Source organism: Xyrauchen texanus, chromosome 3 (genome assembly GCF_025860055.1).
Source record: "Xyrauchen texanus isolate HMW12.3.18 chromosome 3, RBS_HiC_50CHRs, whole genome shotgun sequence".
NCBI classification, from domain to species: domain Eukaryota; kingdom Metazoa; phylum Chordata; class Actinopteri; order Cypriniformes; family Catostomidae; genus Xyrauchen; species Xyrauchen texanus.
Genome location: NC_068278.1, coordinates 56,298,393 through 56,316,234, shown reverse-complemented (window position 1 = coordinate 56,316,234; position 17,842 = coordinate 56,298,393). Strand labels below are relative to the sequence as shown.

General features: G+C 41.3%; 1 protein-coding gene across 1 annotated transcript in view; it reads left to right on the top strand.

Annotated features, from left to right (window-relative positions):
* The window catches only part of LOC127622940 (netrin receptor UNC5C-like), a 189,098-nt gene that overhangs the window by 158,475 nt on the left and 12,781 nt on the right, over positions 1 to 17,842 (top strand). The window contains exons 9-12 of the mRNA XM_052097134.1: positions 5,918 to 6,268; positions 13,723 to 13,810; positions 15,696 to 15,864; positions 16,484 to 16,717. Coding sequence (XP_051953094.1) covers positions 5,918 to 6,268; positions 13,723 to 13,810; positions 15,696 to 15,864; positions 16,484 to 16,717 — 842 coding nt within the window. The remainder of the gene's footprint in view (positions 1 to 5,917; positions 6,269 to 13,722; positions 13,811 to 15,695; positions 15,865 to 16,483; positions 16,718 to 17,842) is intronic.

Below are 17,842 nucleotides of genomic sequence, written 5' to 3'. Positions count from 1 at the left end.
GAGGGTGGAGAGAGTGGAGCGGGTGGCACCTAGACGAGCGGAGAGCGGGGCTCTCCACGTAGACGCCAGCTCATCATGCACCTCCGGGAAGAAAGGGACCTGGGGGATGCGAGGCCGCGAACGCGCGCTGCCCCCAGGAACCAATCGTCCAACCGAGAAGGCTGTGGGGAGGATGGAGGGTTCCAGTCCAACCCCACGCTCAAGGCGGCCCGGCAAGCATGTCGGACATCTGAGCTGCCGGCTTCCGCCTGGGCCTGCTGGCCCGAGGCAGCAGTCCAGGGGAGTCCTCGGCATCAGACACCGCGACTATCCGATGCAGCGGCGAGCTCATCTGCTTCGGACTCGGGAGGATAGACAGCCAGGCCGTGAGGCGAAGCCGCTATCGCTGCGAGCGTGGACGGAGACCAGCGAGCGTGTCGGGAACGGGAGGTTCGCGGGGGCTACCCGGCGAAACTGCACCCGCTGCCGCCCCAAATCGCCTCCAGCGCCAACCGCACCGTCCTTAATCCCGTGGGAAGAAGGAGCAATGCGGGTGCAGCTGGGGTGGCTTGCTTTCTGTTGAAAGCGAGCCGCGACCGCAACGTGGTCATGGTCATGTTCTCGCAGTGAGAACATGAACCATCCACAAACGCCGCCTCGGTGTGATCGCGGCCCAAACACACGAGACAGCGCCTGTGGCCGTCTGAAGCAGAGAGCACGCTACCGCATCCAGGAACGACACAGGGGCGGAAAGGCATCTTGAAAAAGACGCGTCCTTAAAAGGACGTTCAACGTCGCTGTGTTTGCTCTTTTAGAGAAAATTACTCTTTCAGTAAAAAACTCTTTTAATACACAATGTGTGTGTGTATGTGTGTCTGCGCTGTCGAAGCGCTCAGGGGCAACAGTGCACACCGTGCACTGAGAAGGAGAAAGCCGCTGTTGTGCGCCGTCAAGATCCAACAGCATGCAGATCGTCAGAGGAAACAGGAACGTTTGTAGTGGTGTGTAACTCGCAGCAAACTGCAGACAGACCATCGGCTCCGAAGAAATTTTCTGAATGAACTCCCGTATTTGCGCCGCTTAAATACCCGTATGTCCGGGGCGGACATGCAAATACTGGCTGCCAACTCTCATTGGCCTTTTTTCATAGATCAGAGGTGAATATCGGCGCTCAAGAGAGACCCCTAGTGTCGCTTCTCCGACACAACGTGGAGAGAGCGACAGAAGGGGAACAAGTGTTTCACCGCTGTTCAAACACTCTTTGGATCACATTATATATATATATATATATGGATAAATGTTTTCCAACTGAATCAACTAAATATTAAATGGAACAAATGATAATAAAATGCAAAGTAATCTCTTCAGTAATCAAAATACTTTTTGAATGTAACTGTAATCTGATTACCAACTATTTAAATTGTAACTGAAGTGGAATACAGTTACTTATATTTTGAATTTTAAATCTGTAATCCTGTTACATGTATTCTGTTACTCGCCAGCACTGTCACTATTTTAGCATGGAGGGCCAAATAACTTAAAACTAAATCATTAAATATTTAAATAAATCTCATTTAAAATGGTTTAAAATCAATAAATAAACTAATGTATTTTTATTATACACACAGTGTTCCATGTATTTCATTGTTCTAGCTTTGCAATTAATTTTTTACTTGCCATTAGCTTTGGTTTGATTTTTATTTATGCACAAGCGTTGCTTTTTATTTTCTAAATCTGACTCACTCAGGGTCTGTTCGCAAAGAAAAAAGATAGACGCTGCACAATGAATGGCATAACATGCAACTGTCTTGAAATGCACTTTATAAAGTTGAAGTATAACGTTTTTTATCTTGACACAATGTTTTGAAGACGCTGGGCTCATGGTGCGAGACGCTGAAAAACCAGAGACGGGTCGCCGTGGACATCAAACACGTTCATTTAACCATGTTCACATGGAAAAACAATCCCAAAACGTTGCGGTCGCAGATGAAAAATGTGTCTTGTGGTAACGGGCCCTAGAGATCCATTTAGAAAGGCGATGCCCACTTGTGTTCAGTGGCACGGTGCAAACTGTTACCCTTCAAATGTTATTATTTAATAGTTTAGAATGGTTTAAGTAATGCATTTAAATATTTATTTCACAATTTATGTAATGATTTAATTTTAAGAAATTATTCAGATGTTATTGAGACAAAATTCTGGGTGGTTTCGCTAATGCAACCGAAACAGTGTGTGTGTCTGGGTGGCAAAGTGGCACTTTTAGACAGAAAATATTAAAATTCCAATCAAGTGTTGAATGGATTGCAAGCCAGAGTTCCACTGTTAAATTCTGAGCGACTCAGGTGACATTTAATCCGAGGAACATTAGAATGCCCGTCACTCGCCAACCTGAACATGTTATCAGTAATATGCTTAATATACTTATGCCCGCCGTCTCTCTTTCTATCTCTTATTGTCTCTCTTTCTGCAATTTTCTCCTTTGTTTTTCTATTAATTAAACATGAAGTAGGCTGGAAGTGTAAATCGCACCCTGTCAGAGTGGAAGAGGGGTGGGGGGGTTGGTATTCGGAGACGTTGTAAAGCACATCAGTAAATTGATGATAAATACAGAGGGAGGGAATGATTTGATGGGGAAACGAGACGTTCTGCATCCGTTGCTGTGTTTTTGCTCTGCTGCAGATATCTTCGTCGTGGATTTAGCGTGTTTATTGCTTTCTTGCTGCATTGCTCTTGCTCCAGTGCTCAAATAATAATATTTTACCTGACTTGTGAGTTTGCGGTCTGAATCTAATGCTCAAATTATTTAAAAGAAGTGGGTATTGCGAAATAAAACTAAAACCATTTGTAGCTGCTAGCTGCACACAAAAACAACAAACATGAAGTGTGAACAATGTAGTCCGAATTATGACTTTTAGGAGCCATTTATTTTAGGGCTGTCAATCGATAAAATTTTTAATCAAATTAATTACATGGTGTCCCAATTAATTAATCGCAATTAATCGCATATACAAATATTTGCTGAGAAAGCCCCTCATATAACAATAATTCGGGTGCATTGCGTCATAAACATAAAACAAATAATGTTTAAATATTAATTCTATCTATATATATATATATATATTGCATCATAAACATACATTTTTTAGGTCACTGTGTCAAGTGAAATATAGTTTAATACTTAGAACACATCTTGAGATCCCTTAGTTCGAATTTGCGCTCCATCAAGTGTTTTGAACGCAAGAACGTAACGAACGTTTGTGTTGTTCTGCTGAAGGTTGTTTTGTCCACTGTATAAACTGTGCGTTGCTCACACAGCTGAAGTTTCACTTACTGCCCTCTGGAGTAAACAGGTGGTACTACAAGCTTACATTTCTCAGGAATCTTCCTTATTACGGTCCTTATTAACACGTTATTTTTAATAAAATGAATCGCACTGAATTAACATGTTAAATCGACAGCCCTAGTTTATTTGAAAGAATCACTCAGAAAGACTCCCGAGCTATTGGTTACTAAATTAGTATTTCACTCACTTACTAAACGGTACGTCATTATAACTTTTATTCACGTGCATCTCGAAATAAACTGACAAACACTGTGTGATGTGTTCCTAATAAAGTGCATGAAAAATTACTTTATTTTGAACACTTGTACATCTACTTATTCATGCGATTATCTAATCAGCCAATCATGAGGCAGCAACGGAATGCATCAAATCCAGATACGGGTCAGGAGCTTCAGTTAATGTTCACATCAACCATCAGAATGAGGAGAAAAAATTATCTCAGTGAACGCAACAGTCTAGAGTGTAAAGAGAATGGTGGGAAAAATAAAAAACATCCAGTGAGCGGCAGTTCTGCAGACGGAAATGCCTTGTTGATGAGAGAGGTCAACGGAGAATGGTCAGACTGGTTTGAACTAACAAAGTCTACGGTAACTCGGATAACCACTCTGTACAATTGTAGTGACCAGGATAGCATCTCAGAATGCACAACACGTTGAATATTGAGGTGGATGGGCTACAAAAGCAGAAGACCATGTCGGGTTCCACTTCTGTCAGCCAAGAACAGAAAGCTGAGGCTGCAGTAGGTCTCCAATCAGATTGGTACCAACAATCATGTCACGGTCAAGATCACAATTTTTCACCATTCTGATGGTTGATGTGAACATTAACTGAAGCTCCTGACCCATATCTACATGATAATTGCATGAATAAGTAGGTGTACAGGTGTTCCTAATAAAGTGGTCGGTGAGTGCATATGTATGTAAATACAGATGGTATTACATATTATTAATATTAAATTATTCAAACACTTCTGCTATCGTGTTTTTATTGTTATAGTCTAATACATTTTTTGTTGTGTGTCTGTGTAAAAAGGCGAAGATTATTTTTATTATACAACAGTTAATATATATCTGTTCTGCATATCGGTTATGTAAACAAAAATGATATGCATCGTAATGGTTGCAAAAAACAAAACAAAAAAAACACATTCACCGTTCTTTTTCTCTTTCTTTTTTAAATAAACGTTATTTAAATATGGAAACATTAAAACATGGGGAGGAAGCATATTCCGTAGGACAAACAAAAACGCATATGGTTAATTCAGCCACAGCGATCACACTATGATGAATGACTTGAACATGATCATTGGAAATGTGAATGTAGCACTCAGAGTGAGTAATCACACCTGTGTAACCAGATAGAGAGCAAGAGAGAGCTGGTGTGTAGTGACAATCCTCTGTTTAGTCACTGTGGGAAGCTGAATGTTAATGAGCAATCAGTATGGAGATTATCAGCCACTGGCTATAAGAGTCCTTTACAAGCTTACACACACACACACACACACACACACACACACACACACACACACACACACACACACACTTTGAAGAGAAGGAATCTGCAGCCATTTCAAAGTAACACACACCATACAAGGGATAGTTCACCCAAAAATAAAATGTCATCGTTATTTCACTCACCTTCATGTCATAAATGTTTTCTGTAGAACACAAAAATGTGATGTTATTTTCCATACATCACAGGTAAACAGTGAAGGGGGTTGTCGAGCAAAAAATAAAAATAAAACAGCACAAAAAATTACATTACGATTGGTCAATTTGACTCGTGCGCTGTATGCCAAGTCTTCTGAAGTCATGCGATAGCTTTGTGTCTCAAACAGACCTTAATTTAAGTCTTTATTCAATTAAAATCTTTCATCCACAATCGTTTTTAAATCTCATACATGATTGCATTCAGATTAAAAAATTCTGCCACTTGCGTAGTTCTCACGTTTTAACCGCACGTGACGCACCAGATTATCTGTGAATAACAAATTAAAAAAATTAAGCTTTTACACAAAGCTATCGGATGACTTCAGAAGACTTGGAATAGACCACGTTGGGTTCCACTTCAGAAGACTTGGAATATAGCACACAAGTCATATGTGTTAAGTTTATAGTGCTTTTTGAGGCTTGAGAGTTGTGAGACTATCTGTCTTTGAATGGACAAGATTTCATTCTTTTTTGGATGAACTATTCCTTTAAATATACTCTTTTGAACGGGTTGTTTTTGTTGTTGTAGTTAATCGTACTTTGATTTAAAACACACACACACAAACACGAAGCATAAATTCAATCATTAAAAATAAGAATCAGATTCTAATCCCAAAGAATAATGGTGTATTCATGTCATGATGGAATTACCACAATTACCAGCTTCCAACTGAATTCTATGAAAGCTCTGATTGACTGTAGTGACGTCATGTGAAAAGTACGATAATGGCAGCGGCCTTAACAGTTAAAGGTAGTTTACATGTTTTTCTGTTTTAAATGCCATTTCATTTAGTTAACTGGTGCACTTTTTTATGTACTTAAACATTTTGCAAGACATTAAGTTATGTAAGACATTAATGTTATTTTATTGTTTATATTTTTGTAGCGGACTTTCTGGCCGCAACTCCCGACCTGTCCACAGCGGTGGCGCTGTATCGCGGCCCAGTATACGCTCTCCATGACATCTCGGATAAAATCCCCATGACCAGCTCCCCTCTGCTTGAGCCCCTCCCCAACCTCAAGATCAAAGTCTACAATTCATCCAGTGCGGTGACCCCTCAGGACGACGTGACCTCTGACCTCTCCGCCACCCTGTCCCCAAAAGTCACCCACTCGCTTTTGGATAGCGACCCCATGACTCTGCACAACCAGACGCTGGCACGTACACGAGACCCCACTTGCACCGCGCTGGGGTCGTTTAACTCGCTGGGAGGACATCTGATCATACCTAACTCAGGTAAGATGGCACTACACACACATACGAGTGGGTTATTCTTCAGTTAGAGGCACTTTTCGATATTAATCAAATGTCATGGAAAAAAGAGCTGATCAGGGCCTTGATCAAGACTCAAATCAAATTGATCGAAATCGCAATCAAATTGAATCGACTGTATCAATATCTATAAATATGATGGTAATGCTCTTTTCAGTTTTTGAAGAAAGCTGGAAAAGACTGGGACTTGTGTACACAAAAGGATAGTTGGCAGTCATTACGTCACTTTAAATTGATTTCAAACATTTGCATACTCTAATATTTCGTTGGACTGTCTTTAGCTTTGATTATGGCGTGCGTTCATCGTGGCATTGTTTCGACAAACTTATGCAACGTCACAACATTTATTTCTGTCCAGATTTGCATTCATTTTTGGCCGAGATCTTGTACTGATGACGGGAGAGTCGAACCTCTCCGTAAAGTCTTCTCCAGCACATCCCAAAGACTTTCAATGGGGTTAAGGTCAGGACTCTGTGGTGGCCAGTTCATGTGTCAGAATGATTCCTCATGCTCCCTGAACCACTCTTTCACAATTTGAGCCTGATGAATCTTGGCATTGTCGTCCTGAAATATGTCCGTCCTGTCAGGGAAGAAAAATCCATTGATGGGATAACCTGGTCATTCAGTACATTCAGGTAGTCAGCTGACTTCATTTTATTGCTGCATAAAGTTGCTGAGCCTCGACCTGACCAACTGAAGCAACCCCAGATCACAACACTGCTTCTAGAGGCTTGTACAGTGAGCACTATGCATTATGGGTGTATCGTTTCTTGCACTTCCCTTCTTACACTGACATGCCCATCACTTTGGAATAGGGTAAATCTGGACTCCGCAGACCACATGACCTTTTTCCATCGCTCCACAGTACAATCTATCTAAACATAGCCGTGAGTTCTACTGTCAGTTTTTTACGATGTGACTTCGAGCGTTTTAGTGATCTCCAACCACATTTCTTTCATGAAGCTGATGGTTCACCACTATCCTTCCAGGTTTCAATAAAGTGTTGGACAGTTCTTAACCCAATTCCTGTGATTTCAGCAATCTTCTTAGTTGTTTTCTTTGCTTGATGCAGGCCAATAATTTGCCCCTTCAGAAACACAGTAACATCTTTTCCACGACCACGGGATACGTCTAAGCTACACACTGCATCAGTTAGGGTTAAAATAATTGTTGCAAGCTGAAACATATTAATCACTGCAATAATGATCCAATCATAGGCTCTTAAGTATCTGCTTATTTCAATCCAAACGGCAACTTTTTCTTTTTTTGGCCAGGCAGTGTATATGGATACAATGTAATGTATTAAAACCATGGTTTCCACCAACAAACATGGTAACTCAACCTACTTTACATACAATATGACTATAATATTACTATAGAAAAACGTGTTTTCCACCAGAAACTATGGTTACTACAGTCTACAATATTGGTAGCACTTTATAATAAGGTTCCATTGGTTAACATTAGTTAATGCATTAGGTATCATTAACTAACAATTAACAAACTATGTTTTACAGTAATTATTCTTCATTGTTAATGTTAGTTAATAATAATATTATTTTTCTTGTTAATTTATGTTAGTTCATAGTGCATTAGCTATAAAATTATTATTCATTGTTAGTTCGTGTTAACTAATGTTGGTAATTAATGTTAACAAATCTTATTTTAAATGGTTACAACCATATTACTATTGTAAAACCACAGTTAAACTATGTTCTCTTACGAGAGGTTCTCTCGTATTGCGTAAGCTAGCTTACGCTACGGGAAAGATTCATCTTTTCTGAGATATTGAAGCCAAAAAATTATCCTTAATTTTGTATCCATTGTCAACGCAGTGCAGCAACTGCAGACCTTGAGCGGGCTAGCTAGCGAGCTCATAGGTTGCTCTGTGGCAGCTGCTGCAGCCTATAGACGAACTTGAGTAAACTTGCATCCAATGACAGGCGCCCGCGCCGTCACTGCATCAAAGCCCGCCAAAATGGGCGTGGCTAGAGTGCATATAAGCGTAAGTTCGTAGGCTGGAACCCTGATTTTCATCTATTCAGCGAAGCTCTTCGCATCTCTGAACTGCAGAAGCCGCGTCGCCGTTCGAGGGGCATCTAGCAAGCTTGGACAGCGCTCAAAGAAGCCGGCCGTCTTCGCCACCTTCAGCCATCCTGCGAGCTACTCCATCCGGCGACGTATCCTTTTTAGAGCAAGTAAGTTCCTCAGCGAACTTCACAAAAAGAGCAACGAGCGTCTTTTTTAAGATGCCTCGCACCACCTGCGCCTCATGCCGCGCCCCTCTCAGCGCCGGAGACCGCCACCTCATCTGCGCTCTATACCTGGGATTGGAACATGCAGAGCTCGCCCTCGCTGACGGCGGATGCGACCTCTGCGAGGAGCTTCCGATGTCGACCCTGCGGGCTCGACTCGAAGCACTCAAAACCGAAGCCGCCGCGCCGCCTTTCGTTTCGCCGCGCAGAAAGAAGCGCCGCTCCCAAAGGCTGCCGGAACCGGTGTTAGAAGCGACTACCTCGCCGGAGCCTCTCCCTCTTCCCCACCCTCCCGGGATGCGCAGTTGCCGCCGAGCGGCCGCACTGTTGCCATCTCGGATGACGAGGCGGAGGATAAGGGCTGCTGTTCCATCATGGCTTCGGACAGCGAGGAGTGGTCAGGCTCCCAAGCCGCCTCCTCGGCCCAGGAATCCAGCAGGACCCGCGCCTGAGTCGAGGAAGAACTAACGCGCCTCCTCACACAGGCCGTCGACCGCCTCGGGCTCGAGTGGTCACCGCCCTCTGAGCAGGCTCCCAACAGACTCGACGGCTGCATTCTTCAGAGCCGTCGCCGCGCGGCGCCCGCAGCCCGGGCCGCAACCTTCCTGCCGGAACTCCACGCCGAGCTCTCTAAATCGTGGAACGCGCCTCTCTCGGCCAGGAACCGATCCCACGTCTCCACCTCTCTTGCTCTGGTGGACGGCGCCACCGAGAGGGGCTACTCTTCCATCCCCCCGGTCGAGGATTCGGTAGCAGCACACCTTTGCCCGCCCTCCGCGAGATGGCGGTCTAAGCCAGTGCTCCCGTCTAAAGCCTGCAGAACTACTTCCGCCTGTGTTGGCCGCGCCTATGCCGCCGCCGGCCAAGCCGCATCTGCTCTGCATTCCATGGCCGTTTTACAGATCCTCCAAGCGGACCTTCTCCGAGAATGGGGTGAGAAAGAGGCTGTTTCAGCTCTAAGGAGCGCGACGGATCTCACCCTTCGAGCCACCAAAGCTGCAGCTCAAGCCCTAGGGAAGTGCATGGCCGCGCTGACTGTGACCGAGAGACACCTATGGCTAACACTAGCCGATATGGGAGAAGCTGAGCGCTCCACGTTCCTCAACGCGCCGCTCTCTCCGTCCGGTCTCTTCGGTTCCGCGGTGAGTAGCATTGTTGACCGTTTTTCGGAAGTCCAGAAAGCCACCCAAGCCATGAATCTCTTCCTGCCTCGTCGCGCTAGCTCCTCTGCAGGCCGCCCACGTGACCAGCCTCCTGCACGAGCCTCTTCACAGCGCCCAGCTCAGCAAAGCCAGACTTCTCAGCATCGACAGGGCAGCCGCCCTAGAACGCGCTCAGACAGCCACCGCACACCGCCGCCCCCCTGCGGGCCTCGGCCTAAGATTGCGCTGAAACCTGAGCAACCGAAGTCCTCCTAGCTTTGTTAAGGAAACGACGGCTCAGTCCCGCCGCGGCCGCACCACCGTCAAAGCTTCGCCCCCTGTCAGTCCCCTTCTCTCAGGCTACTGCAGTGGTGGATTCAGCAGCCAACAAGCCGGTGATACTGCCCGCTTGCCTGCACTCAAATGCCGTTTTCACGGCGAACAAAAGAAATTTTGTGAAAAGCAAACATGCCTTATGTGTAGAAAATGTGCCCACAATCCAGTGTTCACCCCTACACACAAGCATTACACTTCCCGTGTCCCTATCAGAGCCCACTCACATAAAGCAGGCACAGCCAGCTCGAGTGTTAGAGTCAATAAACGCGCCCACGAATTCGTGCGCATGCCCCTTCTCTGCCCGCTCTGTCACACGGCCAGCAAACACCTCTCTGTATGTAAGTTCCATGCCCGTGACTATGCTCGCGCATCACTTCACAGATGTGACTCTTTCCCCATTCACCTCAATCGGGAAGTCACTCACAGAACAGCCTGTCCCTGCTGTCTGCGAGCAGTCATGCATAAGCACAGTAAGCGCGCTCACACATTCTGTTCAGCTCGCTGTGTGCGGCAATCAGGGCGACTTGGCCATTCACCCTCTAGCGTTACGCTTCAAAGCGTGGAAAGCTATCCCAGGGATTTCCAGATGGGTGTTAAGCACAATAAAACAGGGCTATTTGCTACAGTTCGATCGCCGCCCTCCCCGCTTCAGAGCGCGGCTCGAAACTACTGTGAACACGGAAGCAGACTGCATGCTTCGTTCAGAAATAGCAAACCTTCTGTGCAAAAGGGCCATAGAGAGAGTGCCACCTTCCCTGAGCGAGTCGGGGTTTTACAGCCGTTATTTTCTTGTCCCCAAGAAAGACAGCGGCCTCAGACCAATATTAGATCTCAGGGTTTTGAACAAGGTGCTCGCAAAAAGACCGTTCAAAATGCTTACAATCAGGAAACTCCTCGCGCATGTTTCTGTGAGTGACGTCACTTCCCAAGACAAACACGCCCCATAGCATAATCCCACCCTTGACCCTGATTGACAGGTTTCCGTGTAAGGCATCAATGGAAATACTAAGGGAATTAGTATTCCACTTGAGTTTTGGCTGGCTACATACGCGACGCTGAGAAAGTGAAAAAGCATACATGGTAATTGAAATTGCTATTTAAATATGACAGGGCCAAAACTCGTAAGATATGGGAAACACAGTTGCAAATGGACTTTGCTTTTCCATTTGAAATCTGGCAGTCACTGTGCGTTCGCTTAAACGAAAATGCAAACGGTAATGCGCGATTTGCAATTGCGTTTGGATTATGTCACATTTTATGCGTCCACAAATTGAAAACGCAATTGCAAATACAATTTGCAATTCCTTTTGAATAATGTCCGGAAAATCATTCCATACTACAAGGTTTAAATACATCAGAATCTCTAAATATGTATGTTGATCACACATGTAGCCAATCTTCTAACATCAGAAAATCAAATTGATTTTATACTGGACTCTATTCAATAAAATGGACTGTTGTGCATCTTATTTAGAGACTTATTTTATATATAACTTCCATTATATACTGTAAGTTTGACTTGTAATGTATTGTATGTTACAAGTTTATGATATGGCTGTTTATAAGAAGATATTGCTTTTGTAACTTTACTTAAAGCAGACAAATACTTATAATATGATCATGTCATAAAACATTATTAAGATATGCTGCGTTAAAATTGGATGTTGCTTGTGTTATAATGCATTATATACTAAAGTATATCTATGAATAGGCAATGTCTTATAATGTATTATAACTGTAGTCATAATTTATTATGAGTTATAACTTATTATTAGGTGTATTATGAGACATTATGAATGCATTATAATGCCTTTACAATGCATTATAAATATGGGCTTCATAGAAAGTGTAACCAATCATTTCAAAAGTTTCAAACTAGATTTTTTAAATATTTATAATTTTTATTACCTTGGCAACCTTTTTTGTCAATGACCCATGCAACAAATTGTAAACTGTACTCATTGGCTAAATATCAATTAAATGACCAAGTTGTAAGTAGAAGTGCAAAGTAGAATTCCCCTGATTTTAACATTATTACACATTTATTTTAGAGGTGAAGTTAAAAGGTCTGTTAAGGGGAGAACCTCTAAATCCAGATATTATGGCAAATGTAAAATTTCTTGACTCTTTAAAATGAAGACTAAGTGATTTTAAGAGACACGATGAAAACGCTTCTTGGTACAGTATGTGAACAGAAAAGTTCCTCTAATTGAAGAGTCAACCGCAGACACACTTCATGTATGCATGATTTATGATACACAATCACACTCACTGACTGTCGGGCTTTGTCCAAGATATTTATGGATTGCTGTGTGATGTAATTTATGATGATTAATTGATTGTGTTGATAGCTCTTCCTTAGTCTAATTAAGGCATATGGCTGTAATGGGTTCCAGTAAGATGTTGCGCAAGGCAGGGACGGAAATATCACATTCACAATCTCACATTTGTGTAATGAAGATACGACAGTGATAAATTAATTGTGAGGATGACAGGATCAGTAGCAGCTAGTAATCCACTTTATGAACTGCAGAAATGACAGATAACACTCTGCTGTCATTATAAATCATATAAAATCATACAAAACGCATCCGCCATCAACAGCTGTCTGTAAGAGTTGCAACTATGTCCTGATATTATTACAGAGTAGCGTATCATCTATCTATCTGTCTGTCTGTCTGTCTATCTGTCTATCTATCTATGTATCTATCTGTCTGTCTGTCTGTCTGTCTGTCTGTCTGTCTGTCTGTCTGTCTGTCTGTTTGTCATCAGTCTTTCTTTTCTATCTATCTGTCTATCTATCTATCTATCTATCTATCTATCTATCTATCTATCTATCTATCTATCTATCTATCTATCTATCTATCTATCTATCTATCTATCTATCTATCTATCTATCTGTCTGTCTGTCTGTCTGTCTGTCTGTCTATCATCAACCTTTCTTTTCTTTCTATCTATCTATCTCTCTATCTATCTATCTATCTATCTATCTATCTCTCTCTCTATCTATCTATCTATCTATCTATCTATCTATCTATCTATCTATCTATCTATCTATCTATCTATCTATCTGTCTGTCTGTCTGTCTATCATCAGTCTGCGTCTATCTATCTGTCTGTCTGTCTATCATCAGTCTGTTCTATCTATCTACCTATCTATCTGTCTGTCTATCTATCTATCTATCTATCTCTCTATCTCTATCTGTCTATCTATCTATCTATCTATCTATCCTATCTATCTATCTATCTCATCTATCTATCTATCTATCTATCTATCTATGTCTGTCTGTCTGTCTGTCTATCATCAGTCCTTTCTCTTCCATCTGTCTGTCTATCATCAGTCTTTCTATCTATCTATCTATCTATCTATCTATCTATCTATCTATCTATCTATCTATCTATCTGTCTGTCTGTCTGTCTGTCTGTCTGTCTGTCATCATGTCTGTCTATCTGTCTATCTGTCTATCTGTCTCTGTCTGTCTGTCTATCTGTCAGTCTTATTTATCTGTCTATCTGTCTGTCATCTAGTCTCTCTACTCTATCTATCTGTCTATCTATCTGTCTATCTATCTATCTAGTCTATTCTATCTATCTATCTATCTGTCTGTCTATCTATCTGTCTGTCTGTCTGTCTGTCTGTCTGTCTGTATCAGATTATCTTTAATATCTGTTTTATTTTATTTCAGGTGTGAGTTTGTTGGTTCCAGCAGGAGCGATTCCTCAGGGTCGTGTGTACGAGATGTTTGTGACCGTACAGAGGACAGAGAGCATGAGGTAAAATAAATAAATAATCAAACACATGCCCTAATCATCCAGATACCCCTCTGGTCACCATGATTTTGCCGGATAAGATGTGTTTCCAAGATCCTAGATCTACATGTTTGTCCTGTAACAACATTCTTGTCAGAGAAACAGTTCTAACCGTAACCCCTTAACCCTTACCCTAACCATAAACAAAAAAAAACAAAAAGGGATGTGATAGATTGATAAGAATGTTGTTTACACCCTAACCACACCCCTAATCCTACCTTTTTCCATATTCCTGAAATGTGATTTGTTGATTGAAATTATTTTGATACAACCATTTTGGCCAAATCGCTGTTGCACTACTCCTTTAAAGGAATTTGTTTTGGCAATTTTTGGGGCACCATCTTTTAAGTTTCGTCTTGCACAACAAACATATTTCCTGCCCTTAGCTCAGTTAACCAAAAGTCATTTTAAAGGGATAGTTCACCCAAAAATGAAAATTCTCTCAATCATTTACTCACCCACATGCATCCCAGATGTGTATGACTTTTTTCTTCTGCTGAACACAAATGAAGATTTTTAGAAGAATATTTCAGCTCTGTAGATGCAATGCAAGTTAATGGTGACCAAAATTTTGAAGATCAAAAAGCACATAAAGGCAGCATAAAAGTGTGGTTGAGAAATACATCAATATTTAAATATTTGTTTTACTATAAATTATCCTCCCTGCCCAGTATGTGGCAATATGCACAAAGAATGTGAATTGCCCAAAAAAAAAAAAGAAAGAAAGAAAGAAAAAAGATGAAAGTGAAAGTGAAAGTGGAGATTTATAGGAAAAAAGGGCTTAAATGTTTATCTTTTTCTCACCAACACTTATCATATAACTTCTGAAGACAATAATCAAACCACTGGAGTCTTATGGATTACTTTTACTTTTACTTTTATGTACTTTTTGGACCTCAAAATTTTGGTTCCCATTCACTTGCATTGTATGGACCTACAGAGCTGAAATATTCTTCCAAAAATCATCATTTGTGTTCAGCAGACTGAAGAAAGTCACACATATCTGGGATGGCATGAGGGTGAGTAAATGATGAGAGCACTTTCATTTCATGGTGAACAATCCCTTTTTAACTTAAGATATCATATGCTGAAATACTTTTTTGTATCCCAGATTATTATGCAGACAAGCAACAATTTCAATTTGTAGGTTGACTCTGTGGCACTATAAATACATTGCAACCTTACAGGACATTTATATGTCGTATCCAAATACAATCAACTCAAACAGTTTAAATGCAAATTAAAAACAAATTAAAGGGCATCTTAAAGATACATCAAATTAATTAAGCAATGAGCCACACTAGGATAATTATTTTTATTTTTTTCACTGTCACAAAATGGACAAATATGTTCAGATAAAATAATATCTTTCACAGGATAAAGATTTTTTTTTTTTTTAAACAAATTTAAAAGATAGCTCTTGATGGTTACACCACATGATATTTTCACTCAAGTCACTAAATATAAGAAAATGCAATAAATGTTTTTCAAAAATCTATCGAACAATCATGGACACCAAGATTCAATTTCCACGAATTTGACACGTCTGTTTCAAACTAGATTCTGTTTGTTTTAGCGGCCTGACCAGCCAGATTCAGCAATATTGGCTCAACCAATGGCGTGAGTTTGGGGCAGGACTCTTTTTTTGTTCGATCAATGACAGATAGAGGGACTGTTCGGGAGAGCTGTCTGAAAACACTGATTATTTTAGCAATGCCCTTTAATTACGTTGGTGGTGGAGAAATTACACACTTCAGTGTTGACTTTTTAAGTAAAACACTTTAGTTTTATTGATATTTTGTGATATGTAAATCTATGTTAAAATACTCCCTGTGTCTCTTTCTCTCAGGCCGGCAGTCAGTGACGGGGAGGCCATGCTCAGTGCAGTAGTCAGTTGCGGTCCTGCAGGCGCTCTTTTGACGTGTCCCGTAATCCTCACTCTACACCACTGCGCACAAGCCCACTCAGAAAACTGGAAAATCATCCTCAAGAGCCAAGCACAGCACAACCAATGGGAGGTGAGGAATTTTAATAACGCCAAATAGGACTCCCAGTATCTGAATGAAACTATTACAGCAAGAGGAACCGGGTCAGGAGCTCTGGAGATGAGCAGCTCCATTTCAATAAACTACTTATCCTGCCAAGACACAGAAAACATGACTGGAAAATAAATGTAACTATCAGTGAAGGCAGGCAGGCTAAATTGGCCCTGCTGTGCATGGTGGGCTTCTACAAATAGACAACACAAAATTCAATTATTGGAAGAGTGGAGCAGGGGCGGATTTATCTGCAGGAATCTGCTTCCTTTTTCAGGGTTGGGATTCCCTCTCACACACCATTTCACTGTGTGTTTGTGTGTGTGGGACGGGGCAGGTTTTTATTCTTTATCAGGATCAAATGTCCTGAAAACACTGCATTGTGGTTATATTTGGGAGGTTGTATAACCACCCCCCTTTTTGTTTTTTTTTAACTGTATATCTACTGTAAAAGAATAGTACCACCACTGACATATAGGTGGTGCTCTTTACAGATGTATTGCTACTATAAAAGTTTGAGTGCACATTTTATTTCTGACACACATACACTTTCGTTCACTGATGTAACTGATGTTTAATTACATTAATATTCTGTGTCCAGGATGTTGTTGTGGTCGGAGAAGAGAACTTTACAACTTCCTGCTATGTTCAGCTGGAAGAGGAGGCGTGTCACATCCTGACTGAAACTCTAGGATCCTATTGTCTGATTGGCCAGAGTGTCTGTCCATCAGCAGCTAAACGAATCAAACTGGCCGTCTTTGGGCCTGTCGTTACATCAGGACTGGATTACCACATCAGAGTGTACTACCTTGATGACACTCAGGACACATTAAAGGTGTGTGAAAACACAGATGAATCATTTAAAAGGAACATATTCTATGCTTTTGTTTTAACTCTCTGGGGTCTGAGGGTGTTTTGGGCCCTGGAGAAGTTTTGACATGCCTTGACATTTGTGCTTTTTTCAGTTGCTTAAAAACGCATTAATGGCTAAAGTCTGATAACACTGTATTCAGCACAAACTGGGCTAAAATAATATGTGAGCAGATGTAGTTTTTAGAAAATAGTGTTTATGCGTGGTTTTTGAAAAAACAAAATTTTTAAGTAATTGAAATAAGGCCATATAACACATAATAAACATTTGTCCACAAGCATTTTGAGAACTGGATCTTGTAGCCTAGAGGTTTTGCTACAAAATGATGTGAAAACCATCCTGATCACTCATTCATACAAAACAATATAGTACTTTAACTTTTGAAAGACACTTTTAGTGTTAGAAAGGTCATATGCGAGGAGGCGTGAACTATCATGAATATTGATGTGATTCACACCGGAGGACACAAAAGACCACTCCTCTGGGCCTATCAGTGAGGAATGTGACAGAAAGAGAATGAATGTGAGGAGACTTAATGATCAAAATCAAGTTTAAATTAAAAGAAGTAATCTGACTATACATTTTCTTTACATAATTACAGACACAGAGACTTCTGAAAGCGCACCCTTTTTATTTTCTTTATTTTACAAAAGCACAAGGTTTTGTTGTTATTGTGAGTGTACACAAATGAAAGTAGACACTTTATAGTGATCTCTAATGATGTCTTACATCTGTATGCCCCAAAATGATGGAGTATTTTACATTGTTTCCGCTGTAATGATGAAAATCCAGCAGGATGCGCCCGAGTCGAGTCCAGAGGGTTAATAAGTCAATTTTATAATGTTATTCAAGGTTTCTTGCACCCAAAACAGTCAAAATTTAGGCATTATCCACCCTCTAACAAAAGAATCAGACAGACTGTTTTGCTACTGTACCTTTAAGACTATATGGAAATGATTGGCAAAATTCTCATTGTTGTTCATCAAGGCGGGTCAAGTTTTTGTATGTTGAATAGGTGTTGATATACAAATGTGGGCGATCAAATGTTAATGAACTCATGGTTGTGATGTCAATACCATTACGATTTCT